Source organism: Labrus bergylta, chromosome 21 (assembly GCF_963930695.1).
Source record: "Labrus bergylta chromosome 21, fLabBer1.1, whole genome shotgun sequence".
Taxonomy (NCBI): Eukaryota; Metazoa; Chordata; class Actinopteri; order Labriformes; family Labridae; genus Labrus; species Labrus bergylta.
Genome location: NC_089215.1, coordinates 6,739,763 through 6,761,607, shown reverse-complemented (window position 1 = coordinate 6,761,607; position 21,845 = coordinate 6,739,763). Strand labels below are relative to the sequence as shown.

The 21,845-nt window shown below is 39.8% G+C and overlaps 1 protein-coding gene and 1 long non-coding RNA gene across 2 annotated transcripts; one reads left to right on the top strand and one right to left on the bottom strand.

Moving 5' to 3' along the window:
- Nucleotides 1–603: 603 nt before the first annotated feature.
- Nucleotides 604–20,707, top strand: glud1b (glutamate dehydrogenase 1b). Its single transcript, XM_020646248.3, has 13 exons — nt 604–1,109; nt 5,775–5,855; nt 6,142–6,197; nt 7,112–7,175; nt 8,563–8,657; nt 10,878–11,057; nt 13,134–13,271; nt 13,794–13,931; nt 14,045–14,125; nt 14,981–15,104; nt 18,276–18,367; nt 18,927–18,989; nt 19,679–20,707. Exons 1-13 carry the CDS (start codon nt 713–715, stop codon nt 19,796–19,798), a joined length of 1,629 nt encoding a protein of 542 aa, XP_020501904.1. The 5' UTR covers nt 604–712; the 3' UTR covers nt 19,799–20,707.
- On the bottom strand, nt 15,562–18,320 carry LOC114920950 (uncharacterized). The gene is made up of 5 exons (XR_003809238.2): nt 18,182–18,320; nt 17,771–17,935; nt 16,322–16,416; nt 16,054–16,129; nt 15,562–15,966 (listed from the first exon to the last, which is right to left on the bottom strand). It is a non-coding gene; the product is annotated as an uncharacterized lncRNA (long non-coding RNA).
- Nucleotides 20,708–21,845: the final 1,138 nt, after the last annotated feature.

The window sequence follows — 21,845 nt, the reverse complement described above, 5'->3', positions numbered from 1 at the left end:
TAATTTTTAATTTTTTTTAATGTTCTATTTTAATGTTTATTTTCTTTCCTCTGTCATGATGCTTTTGATGTCTTGTGTGAAGCACTTTGAATTGCCTTGTTGTTGAAATGTGCTATATAATAAACTTGCCTTGCCTTGCAACAATGCAAACCACCATTTTGGTTTTGGTCCAGCTTTGACTATTTTGATTTTAAACTGACGCCACCGGAAGTTATTATTATTATTATTATTATTATTATTATTATTATTATTATTAATAATAACAATAATAATAATAATTATGCTAAATTATTCTTTAACCATATAAAAAAAACAACATTATTGGATACGTGAAAATAAACAAGTAGGCTAGTTAAGTTTTACTTTCATATTTTAAATTTTCTTGTGTTAAAAAAAAAAATAACGGCACAAACTCGGGAGCGCGCGCTGTCAGTAACTCGGAAGGAGCGCGAGCCTCGGCGGGTGGGTCCCTCCTCTTCCGCCGCGAGGTCCCGAGGAAGCCCCCGTAGTGCTGCCTTTTTAAAAGCAAACTTGACACAGCATGCCATTCCCCACTCGGCCAGAGGACGGGACACGGTGAGGAGTTATCTGTGTCGTTTCATTCTACCCCCCCCTCTTTTTCCTGTCGTCACCCCACCCCCCTCACATCGTCCGTGTTTCCGTGTTGCCTGTTTTTCATCACTTTGGTTTTCACGGTTAGACAGTGTCAGTCATGTATCGGTATTTCGGGGAGCTGCTGAGTCGCTCTGCGGGTTCTGCCCTGGCCTCCGGGTGCGTGGACTCCGCTCTCCCGGCGTCCTCGTCCCTGCTGCGGGTCCGCCACTATGCCGACGCCGCGGACAAGCCCGACGACCCCAACTTCTTCAAGATGGTCGAGGGTTTCTTCGACCGCGGCGCCTCCATCGTCGAGGACAAGCTGGTGGAGGACCTGAAAACCAGGGAGAGCGCCGAGCAGAAGAGGAACCGAGTGCGGGGAATCCTGCGCATCATCAAGCCCTGCAATCACGTCCTGAGCGTGTCGTTCCCCATCAGGAGGGATAACGGAGAGTGGGAGGTGATCGAGGGCTACCGCGCCCAGCACAGCCAGCACAGGACACCCTGCAAAGGGGGTAAGAAAAGAGCCAAACCCCCCCCCCCCCTTCCCCCTAGATGACAGCTAGCGTTAGCCAGCTACTTAGCTTTAGTTAGCAGTAACATTTAGCAAGTGAAAGACACAAAGTAGTTTCTTTCAACAGCTGCTGCTCGTGTATTAACTCGTTGATAATCACACAGTTGGCTGCATTATTGTTTTTGTTTTTTTATACGCTGTTCATTTTTTCCCTTTGGTTTCCTGTACGTCACAACTGCTCACAGGTGATTTCCAGTGACCTTCCTGCAGCTCACCTGTGCCTACAATGTTACTGTAGTTATTTAGCTTGCTTGCTTTCAAACTGCAATCTTCATATATCCATTTATATATTATTTGTTGCCAGCCCATAATACACTTTTTCATTGAATCCACTGGATTGATCTGGCTCTTAAACTGGATTTGTGCTGCATCCGTTATTTTCAAATGCTCTGGTTTCATTGATTCTTTTTTTTGTGTGTGTGTGTGTGTGTGTGTGTGTGTGTGTGTGTGTGTGGTAGCCCTGAAGATATCAGGTGTTATATCACTGAGCATTTCAAGCTTGCTCCATCTCCACATGAGCTACAAAAACACATGGTTTCACATAGAACACCTAATGAGTCCTGGACTTTTCTTCTGGATGATTCATGCACTCAGAACGGGCAGATAAACACAACATGGCTCTCAGTCACTCTTTGCATAGGGCCTACAAATTCACAGTTTGAACAAGCCATGCACTGAGTATAATATGACAGAGTGACATATGCTCTTCAGCTCAAAGTTCAAGGTTCAAAGAGAAGCCATTATGGGCTGCTGCAGCTGCAGTGCACTGTGGGTAGTTTTTTGAAAAAGAGGGGATGTGATGTATAGGAAGAAGACGGGAGCTGTTAGAGCTGAGGAGGGGGTGGTTTTATTTTCAGGCACTCCTATTTGTCAGCAGTGTGACAGGTGGGGGAGGGTGTCCCGGGTGGTGGAGAGGAGGCATTCTCAGTAGAAAAGAGTCATGCCATTCAGTCAGACGTTGGCGTGGTATTATCACTATGAAACCTTTCCACTGCATCTGCGTGTTGTTGAAAATGTAGACTTATTCTGGGGAGGTATATTTCTGCTAAAGACTCTCACATGTTACCACTCTGAATACACACTTAAAGAGATAGTAAGCTATGTACCATTTGTCAAACCCAGATAAACTATCAACCACATATTTTCACTCCTAACATCTTTACAGTATTGGATCCCTGCAAGTGTGCATGAATCCACAGGCCATTAAGATCTCTCAGCCAAGCTTTATGTGGAAAATCAATACCGAACAGGAGTAATTGCTTCTGTCCATCACATAAAAGCCTGAGGAGAGAAGATCCTCATCTTAATCCCAAGCTAAATCACTACCGAGCTTGGCATCAAAGGCCTCTACAGTTTACCAAATCCAAAGCACAGCTACCCAATATTCACAAAAGTAGTCCTACAAAGCAAAACAAAATTACCTTTTCGTTATAGGACAAAAAAGAAGTGGACACATTTTGTAGTGGCCAATAGAGGAAGTTTGTTAATTGGATGCCTAACTCCTGACTAAAAGGAGTTGTATAGGGGTAGGAGCGCTTATTTTTTAGTAGGTTTAATCATTGATGTAGTGCACAAACCCTTCGGTTGTGTTCGGATCAAACTTCAAAGTGCAAAGGCTGTTTTTGTGTGAGCCTGGGACGCTCATACACGCGCTTTCCCCCCCCCGCCATGAAAAGGAACAGCTGCACCACAGTGCTCTCTACTGACTACAAACTGAGGGTCTGCACCTCAGCTGAGTTAGTTAGTGTGTATGTGTTTAATGAATATCGGCAAACACCAGAAGAGAGTTTCTGGGAATAAATCATTATTTTTAACAGTTAAAATGTCTCAAGGTTTGTCGTCCTTGTTCTTTTGTGAGCAGAAGTGGAATGAATCTTTGATGTTTCTTATTACTACTGTCACATTGAAACCATAACAGCAGTATGCCAAAGTTGTATAGATACAGAGGTACAGGCAATACAAACACATGTGCAATCCGCCTGATAGAAAACTTTCTTGACAACTTCACAGACTATTTAAAAAGATTTGTCCATCATGAGGCAACACAAAGACATCAAGACTCTGCTTACAACTACAACGTTCATTGACAGCTATGCACAGTGTATATTCTGTGTCCTCTGTCATGTTGTGTAAGTCTCCTTACCTAGAGGAGCTGTGAATCCTTCTTTCCTTAAAAAAATGTATATTTTCAACATCCTTTTTGCCTCTGGAAGAAAATATTTAAATAATTTTTACCCTCCACATGGGTACAGCTTCTTAAAGCAGGGGAATATTTAATGAGGCACAAAAAAAAAAGATTTCTCTTTAAGGACTTAAAGTGTTGCAAGTGCTCTAAGAGAAGGAAATAAGAAGCAACAGTTATCAAGAGAAGTCATGCTTTTATCTCAGCTAGCATCTGTTCTCCTAAAATAAGTTAAAATGGTGCCGAAGGTCTTAAAGCCTGTCTGTAGACATTAAACAACCCTGACTTTGGCAGTTATGCATCATGTTTTAGCGTGGGCTCGGTTTGTTTCCATCTGCTTCCCCATTCAGAGGAATGTGTTTACAATTGTGATTTTGTCCGGTTGCCATGGAGAACTGTTTGTTGGGCGGATACATGACGTGGTTAGAGGGGGTTGGGGGAAGGGTCGGCAGCCAGGCTTTTCTTTTTTTCCTGTTTAATTTGATCAGTGAGCAAAACATTGTCCGTTATCAGCGTGCGGTAACTCAGCTGATCTCTGGATGAAAGGAATTAAAGACGGCGAGCAGCACTCGAGCAGCACTCTTGAAAGAAGCAGCTTTGTTTTGAGAGGCTTGGTCTTCTCCTGTGACTGCAATAACGCAAATGGAAAGAGGGCACAGAATCAAGTCGTGGCGCGGCACTTACAGATGATGTCATAGTGGGTGGGCTTTTACTCATGCGCCCAGCCGAACACATTAAAATAGACACTCCGAGCTTTTGTCCACGTATAGTATCTGCCTTCTCCTCTTTGTGCTTTTTGCCCTTGGGTTTCTGTGTGAAAGCTAACTGTGGACGAGCTATATTTGGAACTGCTGGACAGTCTCACACACACTCACAAACACACTGTGCCACAGATGTAAGATGGAGTAGTATGTCTTGGGCCGCCTGACTTTCTGATCTCATGTAACGCAGCACACAGTCTTTCTCACATGTGTTACTGTGCAGACGGTAGTAAGCCTCATACTACTGGAAGGATTGACTTCAGCTTGACAGCAGTGGAGAGAAAAGGAGAGCCAGGATTGGTTTATCTGGTCTCCACCCGTCCTTTTGTACTACAGTGATCTCTGACCTGTTCATGTGTTCCCTCTCGTGTGGTGGTAGAAAAAAAAAAGTGATTACTGCGTAAGCTATACATATAGTGGAGACAGTTTCAGAGTAGAATAATGATTTCTCCATGTTGCAGTCTGAACACTTAACACCACTGCCAAATACAAGCCGCATGAGCGCATAACCCAGCATATAAAGATGTAATAACACAGTACACACACATAAGTAAGCTCTGCCTCGGCTCTTCCCCCAGCGACTTGTAATAATATTTTCATTTTGTCAACTATTATATCTTAGTGTTCATTTTTGGGCCATCAGAAAATGGTTTGGATTATAAACAGCATTGGTAAACCTGCGTTTAATTACAGAGAAATACACAAATAAAAAGCCTTGAGAATTGTTTTTCCCCCTGATCAGGCAACAAGGTAGCCCCCTGTTAGCAACACTGCTAAGAGAAAAGAACAACATTGAGTGTGAATGTGCTCATTCAAGTCAGGGTGAGTAATGATGTAGTAACACACTGAGTCAGATTGGCAGGGAAAGCTGTTTCCTTTGTTGTAGAGGAGGACAGTGCATAGAGAAGGAAACCCGGGATGAGAGATTGGGAAATGACATGTGGCAAAGTGCCGAGTTGGACTTGAACCCTGACCACCTGCTTCAAGGACTTTAGCCTCTATAGATGGGGTGCACGATAAAACTGTAAAGGCTACTTGGGGCCCTATCTATTTTTATTCCACCCCTGCTCTGAACCTTTTGTTAAGGCAGATTCCATTAGCTTAAGCATGGCTCATAGTTGCTAACTAGCTAGCTGACTAACTAGCTATTGAAGAAAGGCGATACTAAAGTTGCATTGAAGAAGAGGGCCTTACGCACTCAAGTGCAGTGCATACACTATACACGGCCCTTTCCACTATTGCGAAGTTAATCTGGAATCTCTCTGCTGACTTCTGCAGCTATGCTTTTCATAGCTCACAGAGAAATCCATTTCCCGTAACATACCTGCCATACCTTGTCACATATATACATTACACACAAAAATAACCTCGTTAAAGAGAAATAAACTGTAAGGCTGAGAGAAGACCTAACAGGGCACAGGTGTCTTGTGTTTATTTTAAACAGACAAGATTCAGTTCCAGGCTGGAGACTGAGAATAGTTTTTTGTTTCTGCAACTTTTCCGATCAATGAAAACTCTTGAAATAGCGTAATGCTTTATTAAGTATTAAGTAATGTAGAAAAAAACGCAGAACATTTTACAAACATCCATTTGAACATGATATTGTGTTTGTATGACTACTGTATTATAATCTGCTCTGTGTTTGTGTTTGCGTTTCCCTCAGGTATCCGTTACAGTACAGATGTGTCTGTAGATGAGGTCAAGGCTCTGGCCTCTCTGATGACCTACAAGTGCGCTGTTGTTGGTGAGTATTGTAACTTAACCTTCCACAAAGCCTCCGGCTGGTTTTTTCAGTCATTCTTCTGCATGTTTAATGTTTAAAAGCTTCCAGGGGACTTTCTTTTATAACATCGTACATGATGTTCGGTTTTAAGCATCACTGCTAGAGAATTGTTTTCCATTCTTTGCCTCTTTTTCTTTAATTGCACATTAAAAAAAGAATCAATATGAATGTATGTGAAAATGTCATGTATTTGGTTCATGCATGCAAAGCTTCTTGTAGTTTATAAGCTGTATTTATTCTCCTCCAGATGTGCCATTTGGGGGAGCCAAAGCTGGAGTCAAGATCAACACCAAGAATTACTCTGTAAGCCTTCTAATGTCAATCCTCTTCAACCACGCTCTCATGCACATGGAGAAACCCAGACCGCTAAAACTGGGCTTTGATATGTATAGAAAACAACTCCAAAGTTATGTCAAGGGACAGCAGTTTCCCTGTGTCTCTCAGTTTCTATTTCTAATGTCAAAACAAACCCAGAAAATGAATAAACTGTGCTTTAATTTCAAAGGCAGAGCTGCTGGATCTTAACATCTAGTTTGTTTTGTTAGTTAGAATTGCTTTTTCATTTGAATGATTGCCCATTTCCTGCCTTTTTATTGCAAACTGTTCTCATGAGGTCCTGAGATTGTGCTGTTTTCCATTTTTCATTTTTTATTGTTGTTGCATCTGTACGGTGACCTTAAGTGTCCTGAATAGTGCTCTTAAATAAAATGTAGTATTATGAATAAAACAAAATATAAAAGAGGGAGCCTGAGCTCAACCTTTGCAGAAGAAAATCAAATACTGTATCTCTCGATTAAAGGGAACTATTTGGTCAAAGGCAGTCAGAATTATAAGAGCTTACTGTAGCTGTGTTTTGGTGTCTGCCCTGCTTTTTTTTTTATCTGATTATGTAGAGGAAATCTAGTCTGTCTATTGATGAATACTGTGAAATAATCAGACATGAAGGTCACTGGCTGTTGCCTCTAGGCTCTTAGTTTACTGGAAAATAAACCCCAGAACCAAAATCTCAGAGTTTGTTAAAATGCCAGAAGCATATTTTGGTGTATTAAACTAAAACTGTTGCTTTATACAGTTAGGCCCTGAACTGTGAATCCCTGTAGGAGTTGCACTCCTGCCTATTATTTGGTAGAAAACTTCCCCTTTATGAATATCTTTCTCTGCTGGACCCAAGCAACAGATCGTTTCCTGAAACTCTACTCTGTGTGTGTCTGTGGCAGGATAATGAGCTGGAGAAGATTACCAGGAGATTCACGATTGAGCTGGCCAAGAAGGGTTTCATTGGTGAGTGCTTTCAAATGTATGAATTTAAACCAATCACAGAAGTCATTTTTAAAAGCTTGTCGGAGTCTCCACAAGCTTTGTTACCCTCTTCTTTTGACTCAACGGCTGTGGTGGTGAGAGGTGAAAGTTTCCACCCCAGAGAGGTAAACATTTCCTGTCATCGAGTGCTGTTTGTTCAGGCTGGGTTAGCTCTGGGTGTGCCTGTGTCAAATGACAAGGAATACAATTAATCATGGTGAAAAAGAAGTCAAGGATAGAGATAAAAACTTGAACCAGATTTTTAAGGGAGCAGAACCCAGATAAGATACGCAATCTTAGTTTTTCAGTAGAAGTTGCAACTTTAACCCCCAAAAATACATTCTGGTTCGACCTCAAATACAGCTACTACCGACTTTACAGTAGACTGCAGTAGTTATGTAATGTGTTGGGGGTTTATACAAGACCCTTCACATTTGATTTATACACACTGGCGGCAAAGCTGCACACATCACTGCCCTGCTCTGTCAGTTTGACTGTAACATGCTCAAACTGCTCTCAGTACTCCTTCATCGCCTCCATGCATGTCTGCTTCTGTGTTTTCTCTCTTAACTTGTTCAAGGATATGAAGCCCTTTGAGGCATATGTATGACAAAGGCACAAAAGCATGGCATCCTGTCATTCAGATTATTAAGCCCTCTATCACCTGCAATTGGTCCAAAATGCTGCTGCTTTTGTTATTACTGCTTTAAGGAAATAAAATAATATAACAGATTCTGGACTCCTTGCGTTCACCTCCCTTTCATTTTCGTACTGATTGAAATATTGAATTGCTCACTTCCAAGGCTCTACATGAGCAAGCCCCTAGTTATATAGTATATCTACTAACCCATTATTTTTGAATGACTGAGGGCGATTGGCAGGTGGAATTCCCCACCTGCTGAAATCCAGTTTGCTGAATCTGTTACTGCTTTGTAATCTCAATCTAAAACATTTTAAGAAAGATGCTTTTATCTCTTTAATATTGTTATGCAATGTTTTTCTTTTTAATGTATTGTATTTCTGCACTTGGTAGCAGAAGTGGTTAAGAGTGTATTTCATAAATAAAAGTTATATATTGCCCTTTACAGGATTTGTATTCAAACTTTGAGGATGTCAGTACTCATACATTCTAGACAATGTGCAGGAGTTTGAACATTTTGGTAATTCAAAATAACCCAAAATTGGGTTCCTAGGACTTGTATTTTTGTTGCTGTAGTATTGATGTTGTTTGATTTTTACAGGTATCACATCCAAGTTAAAACTCTAGCCTTTTGACAACCACGATCAGCTGAAACAAATCTGAGTTAACCATCCCATATGTCTCCCACTTCTTCCCCTCTCCCTTCCTTTCCTCTGATCTCGTCTCCAGGACCCGGCATCGATGTCCCGGCCCCCGACATGAGCACAGGAGAGAGAGAAATGTCCTGGATTGCTGACACGTACGCCAACACCATCGCACACACTGTGAGTTTTCAGAAATCCTGGACCAGTCTGTGTGGATACTTGTTTAAAAACAGCATGAGTCATATGCAAACCATGTACGCTGCTTTCTGGCCGCTCCCTTCCCGGCAGACCACTGAAACGTTCCTCCCTTTAAGAAGCAGCTTCACACACTAAGGCCTGTGTGTGTGTGTTATTGTATGAAGTTAATCATTCTCTGATCAAAAGCTGTCAAACATTTGACTAGGGATGGAAAAATGTTCCTGTGTGTGTCCAACCCTTTGAAAACTGACCTTTCCTGGGCGGTTGTAAGCTGGGTGGGTGTTTTTTAACGTGGTCGTGTTTTAAAAGATCTTCAGAAAAACTATAGTTCCTGCAGACAACATCATTTATCAGCTGAAAACCTAGACTTCCATCTTTCCCATCACGGGGTTGCACATTGACATAATTCACGACATTACATGCGGTTAAAAAACACTGCTATTAACAGACAGATGGGCAGAAAACTTAACATCTTTACATGATCCTATGTAGATAGACCTCAACAAAACTGCAAAAGCTAGAGCAGGCTGCTGAATTATTGTGCAGGTCATAGGTCTATGATGAGATTGAAGATATGAAATCACAGTTAGCTAAACCACAAATGTTGCATTTGTTCATCTACTTCTTATATCACTACAACACCTCACGACATTTTTTCATTGTCCTAAAAAACAAAAAATCATTTTAAAAGTTTAAAGAGATTTTACATTTCTCAGATTCCATCTTCTTTAAGCTGAATATTTATTTTTCTTTTCCTCTACGATAGCGTTCTGTATATCTTTTGGTAGGCGACAAAACAAGACATTTAAAGACATCATCTTGAGTTTTTGGAATAATTGACATTTCTGACGTAGTACAGACCAAAGGAAGTTATCGAGTGCTGAGAAAGTAACTCATAAAGTTATTGACAAAAAAAGATTTGTTAGTTGCTCTCCTCGGTAAAGGTTGTCCAATATGGTCTCAGTATGGTCTGAAACTTGTTGAGTAGCTGTACTGTGACATCACAGTTTCACTGTTTTCTACATTCATTCATACAATTATACCAATTCAAACGTTCAGTTTAAATGACTAGTACTTCAGCCCCCAGACACACAGATATGTAACAATATCCCTTTTTTCTCTTATCTCTCGAGTGGAATCCGTTTGTTTTACTTCAATTTTTATTAACACATTCAAAAACATGAGCAGATATTTAATTTGCTAATTCCAGTTTGGCCTTAATGTTACATGAAGTGTTATGAGAGGCTTTCAGCAAACTGATGTAGAGTCAGCTTGTTTGTTCCTTGATGACGTCGGAGTTCGATTGCTCGGCTAACAACCCACAGAAAGTAAATGTATTCAGGTAGAAATGATAACACGGTTGTGATTAATGAATGCAGACATTGTGCACTTTTTTTGTATTTTCTTCCTAAAAGAAGTTCAAACTTAATTTGCTGTGTACTACCGTATTTATTGTATTTCTAAATCCTTCTGCTCTTCATGTCACTTATATCCTCTTCGTCCACCTCTCACCTTAACCTACAGTAGAGCTGTACAATCTTTCTCCACATACCTCTAGTGGGGCTCTGGAGTTGCAGACACATTCCTGCTCTGGGTATCTAAGGGTAGAGGATTATGGGTAGTGACTACTGAGATGCAGTCAGCTGTCACTTTGCCTGGTACTGTGGCACTACGCGACCTCTTACTGTGTGCGTGTGAAGCTGTAAACACCACAGGTGATGCAGTTAGAAAATAAATTCACTATTCAAAGGGTAGATTTCAGCCTCTCCTGTCTGATTCTCCACTCTTCCTAAACGTCATCCAAACTGAATAAGAAAATATGTTTATTAAAACCTCCTTAAATTCTATCATTAAAAATATTCCCTTTCACAAGGGAAGAAAAAAAAAAGTCCAGCCCTTTGGCAGTTTTTTTTTGTCCCTTTGAAACAGCCATTGCTTTGCACTGGACAGTGGTCTGATCACCTTTGTTTGTGTGTGTGTGTGTGTGTGTGTGTGTGTGTGTGTGTGTGTGTGTGTGTGTGTGTGTGTGTGTGTGTGTGTGTGTGTGTGTGTGTGTGTGTGTGTGTGTGTGTGTGTGTGTGTGTGTGTGTGTGTGTGTGTGTGTGTGTGTGTGTGTGTGTGTGTGTGTGTGTGTGTGTGTGTGTGTGTGTGTGTGTGTGTGTGTGTGTGTGTGTGTGTGTGTGTGTGTGTGTGTGTACGCAGGACATCAATGCCCACGCCTGTGTGACAGGAAAGCCCATCAGCCAGGGAGGAATCCACGGACGTATCTCAGCCACCGGTCGTGGAGTTTTCCACGGCATCGAGAACTTCATCAACGAGGCGTCCTACATGAGCATGCTGGGCCTGACACCAGGCTTCCAGGACAAGACCTTTGTCATCCAGGTACACACACACACACACACACACACACACACACACACACACACACACACACACACACACACACACACACACACTGGGTTTGATCATAGTAGGAGCATTATACTGGAGAGGAAAGATGAGACCCTGAATTTAGTCCCGATACTTGCTCACAGATCCTCACAGGATTTAACTTTTAATTTGAGATCACGATGAGGGCTTTTAGAGCTCAATCAGAGCCGAGCCATCTGCTTAAGTCTAACCCTGATCTCCTCATGCCAAGCAGACAGCAGAGAACTGACAGAGTCCTGACTTTGGTCATGAGAAATGTTGATTCAGTAAGAGAGAGGGTTTAATAGTCTTGCAATAGAAACTGTACATTCCCTCTGCTCCTCTAAAGCTGCTCCCCCCACCCCACCCCATATCATACAATCTCAGGGGTATTTCAAATATAAGCCTGGTCAGAACAGATTATCAGACCAAGTGAGAAGTTTTTAAAAACAGATTGATATTACTGACTTGGGGTGGAAAACACAAGGTAATTCACGATACGATATGATATGATGTGTGGTCTAGATAACAATAATACTCTGACACTGCGATACTTGACATAATGCAAGACATTAATATAAAGATACGTCATGATTTTTCTAAAGAATGCAAAGTCCCTCTGACAAGGTAAAGTGCAGGATTAATGTATTTATTCACTGCCATTTGGTGTCAGTTCAACATATTATCACGCTTCTCTAAACTTAATTCCACTGCATGCAGACATTATCTCTCTGTCTTATTATTTTTATCCTGCTGTAAGTTTCTTCTGTGGCCAAACAACATCCCTCCATGTAACCCTTTCTTGCGCTATAAGCGCCACCGTGAGGATTCATGAAGTAGTGTCACGGTCGGTGAGTTAATTTGTCAGGGAAATCTATTTATGGTCAAAAAAAACCAAACATGAAACATGAGTGAGAAACATCTGAGATTCGAATCATGCAAAGCCATTGTTTATTTCAGGAGACGTCTGATTTAAACTGTAATCTGAGAAGTAGGAGAGCAAAAGGTCAAAGAGCAGTTTATTCTCCTCAGCAGTTTCACTTCCATTCGTCACATGGTTGTCTTCCCGTGTCATGCAAACACACACACACACTCGCATACTCTACAGATGTACACGTTGCAGTCCCCCAGGTGCTGGCCTCAGTTTCTTTCCAGGAATACAGTCTATAATAATCACTTTGTAATGACAACAATGTTATGTTGTATTCTTGATTACAACAAAATATGTTTGGATGTAATTATATTTAAGACAAAGTCAATTTGCTCTTTTTTTTAATACACTTTCACAAATATGCCTTCTTAGACAGATTCTTTGTCTTTTCTTGCAGCACAAACACAAAGTACAAAAGGATGATGTTTGTTTAGTTTTTTTTTATACGCGAGGGAGGGAAGAGAAAAGCGTCAATGAGGAGGTGAAGACGTGGTCACAGCAGCTCGTTCATGACGTAGATGCTCAAAAAGCTTATCTGTGTGTGTGTGTGTGTGTGTGGAGATTATACTGTGCCGAGATGAGATTTTCTTAGAGATTTATTACAGAGTGAGGAGAGAACAGGCAGTATGGCATCGAGATCAAATCAGAAAGTGCTTGATGGACCATTCATAACGGGGATCCTGTCCCCTTAATCTCTCATTTTATTAGATTATAGTCGAGGACGTTCTAAATCACTGATTGGACTGTTTCGCAGGGGTTTTGCATGACTTGTGAATTTTCATTATATGCATTTGTATTTGAATTTTAGCAACAGAAAGATTTGACCCAACAGAATCACTACTGTCTATTCTTGTTTCCCCCTGTTTTATTTTGTTATTTTTATTTCTCAGCGACATTTACACGTTAATCAAACATACGGCATCTGTCTGGTGATTTATCTCAGGCCATGATGCAGTCAATGTTGGAGATGTTATAACCTAAATCAGCCACATGGGGGCACCAGAGTATGTAGTTGCAAGAGGCTGAATCACAATGTCTGACATGATTAAATGAATGAAGTTAGAAATATCAGTGGGGTTACACCTGATTGATTCTCACCTCTCTGGGACTTTCCACAGGGCTTTGGTAATGTGGGTCTCCACTCCATGAGGTATCTGCACAGGTTTGGGGCCAAGTGTGTGGGTATCGGTGAGATCGATGGATCCATCTACAACCCAGAGGGTATCGACCCCAAACAGCTGGAGGACTACAAACTGGTACGTGCACCGTCGCCCTTCCATCACTTCTCTGTCCTTTATATGATCCTTTGAAGTTGTTCTCCGTTCCCCTCTGCTTTCCCTTCCCAAAAGCACAAGAGGTTTGTTAGCAGAATTGTAAACTTTGATATGATATCGAAAAAAATTATAGTTTTGATAAGAAAGTCTTAGGTACCGGAAAATGGCTAATTTTTCTTTTTAACCATCAACTTGCACACAGTAGTTCTGGTACATAAAAATGCAGAGATCACAAAGTATAACATTTTTTATTTTCATAATAATGGAAGTTTTTTTTAACTACACATTGCTGCAGGGTTGTAAAGAAATACAGTTGTGTTTATTTGTACTTCAGAACATAACCGCTCTAGTAAACTGTGAGAAAATAATCTTTTATTTCTCTAACTCACTGCTTCCTTTTTAGATAACATTCAGAGTCTTTCTCCCTTTTTTGTTTTTCTTTGTTACTTTGAGATCCTATCCAAGTCAGCGGAACAACTCATTTTGTGTGTGTACTTTCTGCAGAACCACGGCACCATCGTGGGCTTCCCAGGAGCCAAACCTTACGACGGGAACATTTTGGAAGCAGACTGCCACATCCTGATCCCTGCAGCTGGAGAGAAGCAGCTCACACGTGTCAACGCCCCCAGGATCAAGGCCAAGGTAAATACTCAATTTGATGTACCCATGGTGCTTTGCTTTAAGTGGTCATTTAAATGCACTAGTTGGGAGAGGGTGGACACACTCACATGAGACGTGTATTTTGTCTCACACAGATCATCGCTGAGGGTGCCAACGGGCCCACCACCCCAGATGCTGACAAGGTGTTCCTGGAGAACAACGTCATGGTTATTCCTGTAAGCAAACACACAATGCACATACACACAGACGCAGAAGTATAGACATCAAAATGTAGTGGGAAAGTGGGAACCTCAGGTGTTGAAAAATTAAGCCAACACAAAGAAGTGCAGTACTTTGAGTTTCCACTTGAGGCAGGCTGCAAAAGCAAATAAATCATCATTATGGTCCGATATTAATATGTTGATTTTTACTAGCTCATTTTTTTATTGTAAAAAAGAAAAACTGTACTGGGATGATTTTTTTTTTTAACTCGTCTGTTTTGATAATATAATATTCATCCAAAGTTAAGTTGAGGTCAGCATTACCAACATGGCGACCACCATCATTGGCCTTCATAGTGTCTCTTCAGAAACCAGTGGGTGACGTCACTGAGACTACGCCCATCAGACAGCCTATGGTCATTTCATACATGTTTCTGCCTATGTTTTATAACAAACCTGTTATGTTGTATGTAAGTTAAATGTTGTTTTTTTTAAGAACTATTTAGGATTTTGCAACATTGCGCTCAAATCTGATGACATTTCATGGCATGCTTGTGAATTTTTGAAGGAATGTCAATGAAACCAAACCGGTCCAGCCCTGATACTGAAGATGAACTGAGCTTTAAATCTAACAATATACACTAGCTGAGGATTTTTTATTTAAGTGCTAAGAAATAGTAAAAACAAGTTAATTTTTTAGTCCTAACATTACTTGTAAAAAAAATCATTCCACAACTGTATTCATTTATAGTTTATTTCACACATTCCAAACATATAGTATAACAAAGCCAAATGAAGTTATCCCATCTTAAACACACAGAGGTTAAAACATTCAGATGATGTCTGTGTTTCTGATGTTTCTGTCTGCAGGACATGTACCTGAACGCTGGTGGTGTGACTGTTTCTTATTTCGAGTGGCTGAAGAATCTCAACCACGTCAGCTATGGGAGACTGACTTTCAAATATGAGAGAGACTCAAACTACCACCTGCTCAGTGAGTACAAGACCACTCTTTAACCTCCTCCATACTGCTGCAGACTTCTGGAGTCCAAAGACAATCAGAACCTTCAATTCAAGCGTCTTTGAGTTTCTAGAAAAGCGCTATATAAAACCAATTTATTGTTGTTATTATTATTATTATTATTATTATTATTATTGTTATATTGATTCATTTCCTTTTTAATGTTTATCACTTCACACACACACACACACACACACACAATTGGATATTACCAGAACCAGGCATTTAAAAAAAACGATCTATCAGATGTGAAAAAAAATTCAAATCAGAAAACAAACCCAGTTAACCCTGCTAAAAAAAGAGCAAATATTCTATAATAGTCCGGTATCTAGACACAATTTTGTTCATTTTTCTCCCTCAAATTGTTACTAGCTCTTTATTCCTCAACCTCAGTTGGGCTGGGCTGGTCTTGGGTTGTTTTGTCCTCGCCCTCAGTCTCATCAGCACCTGTGGTGGTCACATCGCCCTCAGTCCCATCAGCACCTCCACCATCATTTAAATTCACTCTCATGACTTCAAATCTTTCCACAAAGTCTCTCATTAGTTTTTTGCCGTACACGACAACACGTCCAGTGTCATACACACATATGGTGCCCTTTCTTGACTTGAGTTTGATCCATTTATGTTCAGTTACCTCTAGATCAGTGTATTCTTCCGTGATTGTATTCAGCCATGCATTTTTATTTGAATTGTTAAAGATCAGGTTTGTTCTTGTATCCTGACGCGTTGCATCATAGTAGAGCCTCTCTGGATGAGCTTCCAGTACCTTCTCCTTGAACACTTTTCTTTTTTTTTTGGTCTTTAACTCTGCAGGGTATTCAAAAGGAAGAGCCATCTGTGCCAAAACAATAAAACATATTGTTGTAAATGAACATGCTGCTGATAAACTCATTGTAAAGTCAGACTTGCTGTGATGTTTTACCTCGTACTTTTCTTCTTTTTTGATGCTCTTGGTTATTCTGCTTGGTGGTGGATACTGTGGTTCTTGCAGCTGCTTCCTGAAGAACAAGATAAAACTTTGGATCAGGAACTTAATCAGATGTGGGCATGAAAATCTCCACTTTCAGTTTGACCCTTTAGTTCTTGTTTTTTAATTCCTCTATATGTGCCATATTGATTCAACTTTTAACATCAACTGTTAGAAGTTCATGGAAAATAATTTGAAGGACAATAAAGAGAAGTTTTCTTACTGAAACTGTGTAGGGTCAGGCAGCCTCTGTGAGGGAAGATAATCTGTTGGTTGATGCCACTGTTGGTTGATGCCACTGTTGGGTGGGGGTTATTTCTGTATTAAATGGTCAATGATGAAATCGTGAAACAGACTGTGGATCATCTTAAATTTATTCAGCCATGATCAGACAACATAACAACAGAATACACATGGCTGATAAATCGCTGACCATTGCTGACCCATGCTGATCTTACAATCGCTGGCAATGTATTCATCTACACAGTGTTGCTTATATTCTGCTAGAAGGTACAGCCTACAAATTCCTTTCCATCTGGTTAGACTTCCAATAGGCTAGAAAGAAGACTTTAGCTTGACTCGTAAATGTTCAACATGTTCCTTTTCAGCTCACCACATACACTTGACTCCAATCCAAATATTACTATGCTCTTGCTCTATTGCTTGCTGCTATGAGGTCTCTTACAAGACCTAAAAGAAGAATTACTCTTAGATGGTTGACACAATTCAAAGATATATCCAAAAAAATTTCAAGATAAATAAATTCATGAAAATGCGGACTAACAGCTCCCCCGTTTATTTATTTAATCTGATCTTTTATTTATTTACAGGGAGAAGAGTTTGAAACATAATTTTAGTTTCTCTTTGAGGTGTTCACCAATCACCTTCTTTAAGTATATGGCCTCTGAGTTTCACCTTTAAGACATTAAGATCATTTAACACTGTCCTAAAAACATCAAAATGTTTCAAGAGTGGTTAGAAAATATAGGCAAAGATCATAGGTCACACACTTACCAAAAACTTAACAGAAAAGGCAGGAAACCTTTTATTGTTATATTGGGAAACTCTGATCATGTTTTGTTTCAGAGAATGAAATCTTAAGTTATTCTCAGTGGTGAATTTACAGAACATTTGAAAACCAAAACTGTTAAATTAATCAAAACTAATCTAAAACATTCTGTCAAACCAAAAACAAATACCTTATATCACATCCCACACTTTTTTATTTCAAATGTTTTTTATTATTTTTTATTTTTGCTAATTTTTTATAATAATAGATAATCTTTAGCAGATCTGCATTTTAGAAAAATAATCAATAAAATGGAAGCAATGACTTCAGGGTACTTCAAAATAACAAAGTCTCTGCTAACTAGAAATGAAAGAAATCTTATCTGATGTTTAAAATTAACACAATTCTAACCTTCCTGTCTCCCCAAAAAAACAGAAGAGAAAATGTTTGATTCAATCAAAAAAATAGAGAAATCTTTAAGCTTCCATGGAAAGATGTGGTAATTCTTATACTGTGTAGGATCAGGTTAAATTAGTTACTGAATTGGTAGATCTTAGAATCAGTACAGAAACAAAAAGAAAACGCATCATTAAAAAAAAACTATCATCATGATGGTCAAGAAAAATTCAGGATAATCCCAAAAATGCCCAAAAGTTTTCTTACCGAGTCTGTGTAGGGTCAGGCAGCGTCTGTGATGGAAGATAATCTGATCTGTGGTTGATGCCACTATTTATTGATGCCCCTGTTGTGTTGATGCCACTATTGGTTGACGCTGCTGTTGGTTGACTCCCCAACAGACGTGGCAGAAAGTTTTCAGGAGAAATGAAACTGAAACATATGCAATATATGAAACACACACACACACACACACACACACACACACACACACACACACACACACACACACACACACACACACACACACACACACACACACACACACACACATATACAGTGATATACAGTAAAGCGATGTCACCCTTTTTCTGGAGTTGAATCATATAAACAGTCTTTCACATTTAATACCAGAAAACATTCATCTCACTTCAGTAGATCTTCAAAGCACTACATTACATTTGAGTTTGGTCGTTGCTGGCATTTTGGTGTACAGTAAAGAGGTCTCTGGTGTCTCTTCAATATCTCTCTTTCCTGTTTTTTTTTCTTCTAGTGTCCGTGCAGGAAAGTTTAGAGAGGAAGTTTGGCAAGCAGGGAGGACCCATCCCCGTCGTTCCTACTGCTGATTTCCAGGCCAGAGTTGCTGTGAGTAGCATCTGCTGACACACACACACTCACACACAAACATGGAAATACACATTCTGTTCTACTGAGACTTTGAGTTATTGGTCCACACTGGTTTGCGATACCTGGACTGAGATAGCCTAGCATGTAAAGTTTTAAGCCTTCATGTCTGTTACATGACATCAAAACAGCAAGGGAAGCTATAGAGCAATAAACAGTGTTACAACGCCTTTCTGTGTCTAAGTTTTTATTGCTTTAAGCTCAGCAGGTGGTGGCTGGCCAACGATGCTATTCCATTAGACTCCCTAGTACTATTTTAGAGATGTATTTCTTGGGGCTTTTCAGTGCTTTATTTTAGAAATAGGACAGTGAAGTCAGAAACCAGGGAGAGAGAGGGAGTAGGGAACAACAGGAAAGGAACTATTTTACAAAAACATGGTAAAAGCTCACTATTCAATCATGATTGTAACTGTTTTTAATGGTATATTTTCTGCTGGAGAAATGATAAAACATCTGAGCAGCACTTTGCATATGTAATGTTTGGATTGATTGTGTGATATCCATTCATCGTCTGTTTCAGGGTGCCTCTGAGAAGGACATCGTTCACTCTGGGTTGGCCTACACCATGGAGAGATCTGCTCGGGTAAGTGATTGCAGGAGACATAATAAAGGTCATAATCATGCATTTAAAGCAAACTGTGATATATTGTTCCATAAATAAACCGTTTGCTCTTTTTTATGCATATAAAGAACTAAAAAAAAAAGGGAACTATTATCCATGCTCATACTAAATCCTACCAAATCCATGTCAGCCTTAGATTCCTTCAAAAAATCTAATGTAGTAGAATCTGCTGTCAGGGGATGTTATCAACTCATATATGCCATCTCAGAGAAGTCAGTATTGGCATATGTTTTATTTATATGCAGTTGTATATTAGTATTATTTTTAAAGAAGATTTAAAGTGGAAAGCAATGGTTGGTTGTTTCAGAAAAGGTTTTCATTGTATAGCATCGTTAACATTTCTCTCAGCACTGTGTACAGCACATGGAGCAGGCTGTGGTCCACGTAAGAGTTAAAAAGCCAACTCCTGAGTACCATTGCGTTTTCAAGATAGTAAGAAATGATGCACAATTTGCACAAAAAGGTCTGTTTTCATTCCAGCTCACTACATCAGCCAGTTATTGATTTTAGTTTCACCTTTTAAAATTGGTATGAATTGAAAAATGGCTCGACTTGTTAATCTTTAGTTGGATCTATGGTGACCATCTGATTGGTTGGATCTGTTGTTAGCCAACATGTATAAGTGTGTTTTGTTTTTCTACCTTTTCCAGCAAATTATGCGCACTGCAGCCAAGTACAATCTGGGTCTGGACCTTCGGACAGCTGCTTACGTCAACGCCATCGAGAAGGTCTTCAAAGTCTACAACGAGGCCGGGCTTACCTTCACATAAATGGCCAATCTTGTCCTCTCCCTCACTTCCACCCTCCTGCCTTTGATCCCTCCTGCCCCCCGACCTTTTAAACAGCCTTCAGAACATATCACTGTTTACCACTGCTCTTTGGCTCTTTTAAACACACACACACACACACACACACACACACACATACAGCGAAACATAGGCTTGCCTTGTACTTATCCTGTGATCTTTGCTCTGCCATGAGTAAATGTTGCCCTCTTGTTTTTGTTGCCTGGTTATATATTGAGATGAAAGCAGAAAGAGAGTAACATCTTGCCAGAACGAAAGACCCTGTTCATCCCTCATGTAAACGTTCATGATATTGTCGTGTGGCAGCCATGTTCAAAGCGCCATTATTGTGATCGCTGAATGCATGTGTGACCCTTATGTTGCGGTTATTCAGTAAACAGCACTACAGATGCCTTATTTGAGCAAGAGGTGTGCTCTTAAATAGAAATAGCCTCTTGAATTTAACTTTAATTTAAAGGGATTTAGATGTGAATAACAGAGAATAGTAATTTTATGCCCCCTCAGTTTCAACTTGAGCTTCAGGTGTTAAAGGGTAGTTAAGTCCCCAAGGTTTAGGATCCCCACAAGGATTATCTTCAGTCATAGTTTGTGTATTTACCTGCAGAGATTACCCCCGTCACCTCTTTTCTTCCCACCTTTCCCGTTGCTTTGACTTGAATATTAAAAGCAGCTTCTCCCCGACTCCTCCGCTGGCCAAGAAAGGGGAGCAGGGAGGAAGCTTGGTGTCACTGTGACCTCCCGTCCCGTTTGCAATTTTGCTCAGTTTTAATCGTCCAATTCCTCAACATTCAAAGTGTTTATGGAGGAAATTTTTATTTTTATTTTATTCTTTTTTTTGGAAAACCAATAAAATACTCTGAAAAAGAGGCAAAAGTGTGTCCCTTCATCTTCATTACACGATAGATAACTCTGAAAATACTGGAAACTGAAATGGAAAAACAACGAAAGGCATGATAGAAGGAAGCTTTCAGTAGAGAGAAGATCCTCTAACATCCCTACTGTCTTCATATTTATTTTCTCCGTTCACATACATATTTGGGAATCCATAATTAGTGTAGTCGCTGTTGGAATTTACTTGTAAAATTCCTCTTAGTCACTTAAGAGATACTTCACTTTAACAGATATCACTTGAATAAGTGATTTGCAAAAGATCTGTAACTAAGAGTGGACTTTCATCTGGATAAAGACCGCCTTCAAAAATAAAACCTTAATGGTAATTGGATTTAAGCATTTTTTTTGTTGGCAAAGCAAGTATGAATTGGAATCACAGTTTGCTACTGTGTCTTCGTCTGATCCCTGTTAACTTGAGGGGTCCTGTATTAAAAATCCAGCCAAGGGCACCAGTCGCCTAGTGGTTAGTGTACACTGCACTCCCCATGAACAAAGACTGTAGTCCTCCAAAATAAACATACAAAAAAAAAAACTAGCTGTAATAAATATTTCTGATTATATTTTTAATGTATCACAGATTAAAAGGCACAAACCAGCAAACTGTCTTAAGTCACCCCATGTGTTAAATATAAAGAAAGGAAAATACTGCATATATTATTTATACACAGATAACGTGTGCTGTACTGGATGGATACCTAAAGGAATAATATAACATGTTACACACATTTGCTTTTTTGCTGAGTCATTGTATGAGAAGGTGTTTTCTGTTTATTAAACTCAAGCTCGGTGGTGTTTATCTTAGCTTTGGATAAAGACTGGATGATGCTGTGCTAATAAATATTGAATTACTTTAAAAGTACAAAACAATAAATGTTTACAATAGTTGCTTAGTGACGATCTGGAGTCTCATTGTTATCACCAGGCAGATTAACATTTAACAGATATCACTTGAATAAGTGATTTGCAAAGATCTGTAACTAAGAGTAGACTTTCATCTGGATAAAGACCGCCTTCAAAAATAAAATAGTTAATAGTTAATAGTTAATAATTTACAATAGTTGCTTAGTGACGATCTGGAGTCTCATTGTTATCACCAGGCAGTTCAGCAGAAATGCTACAT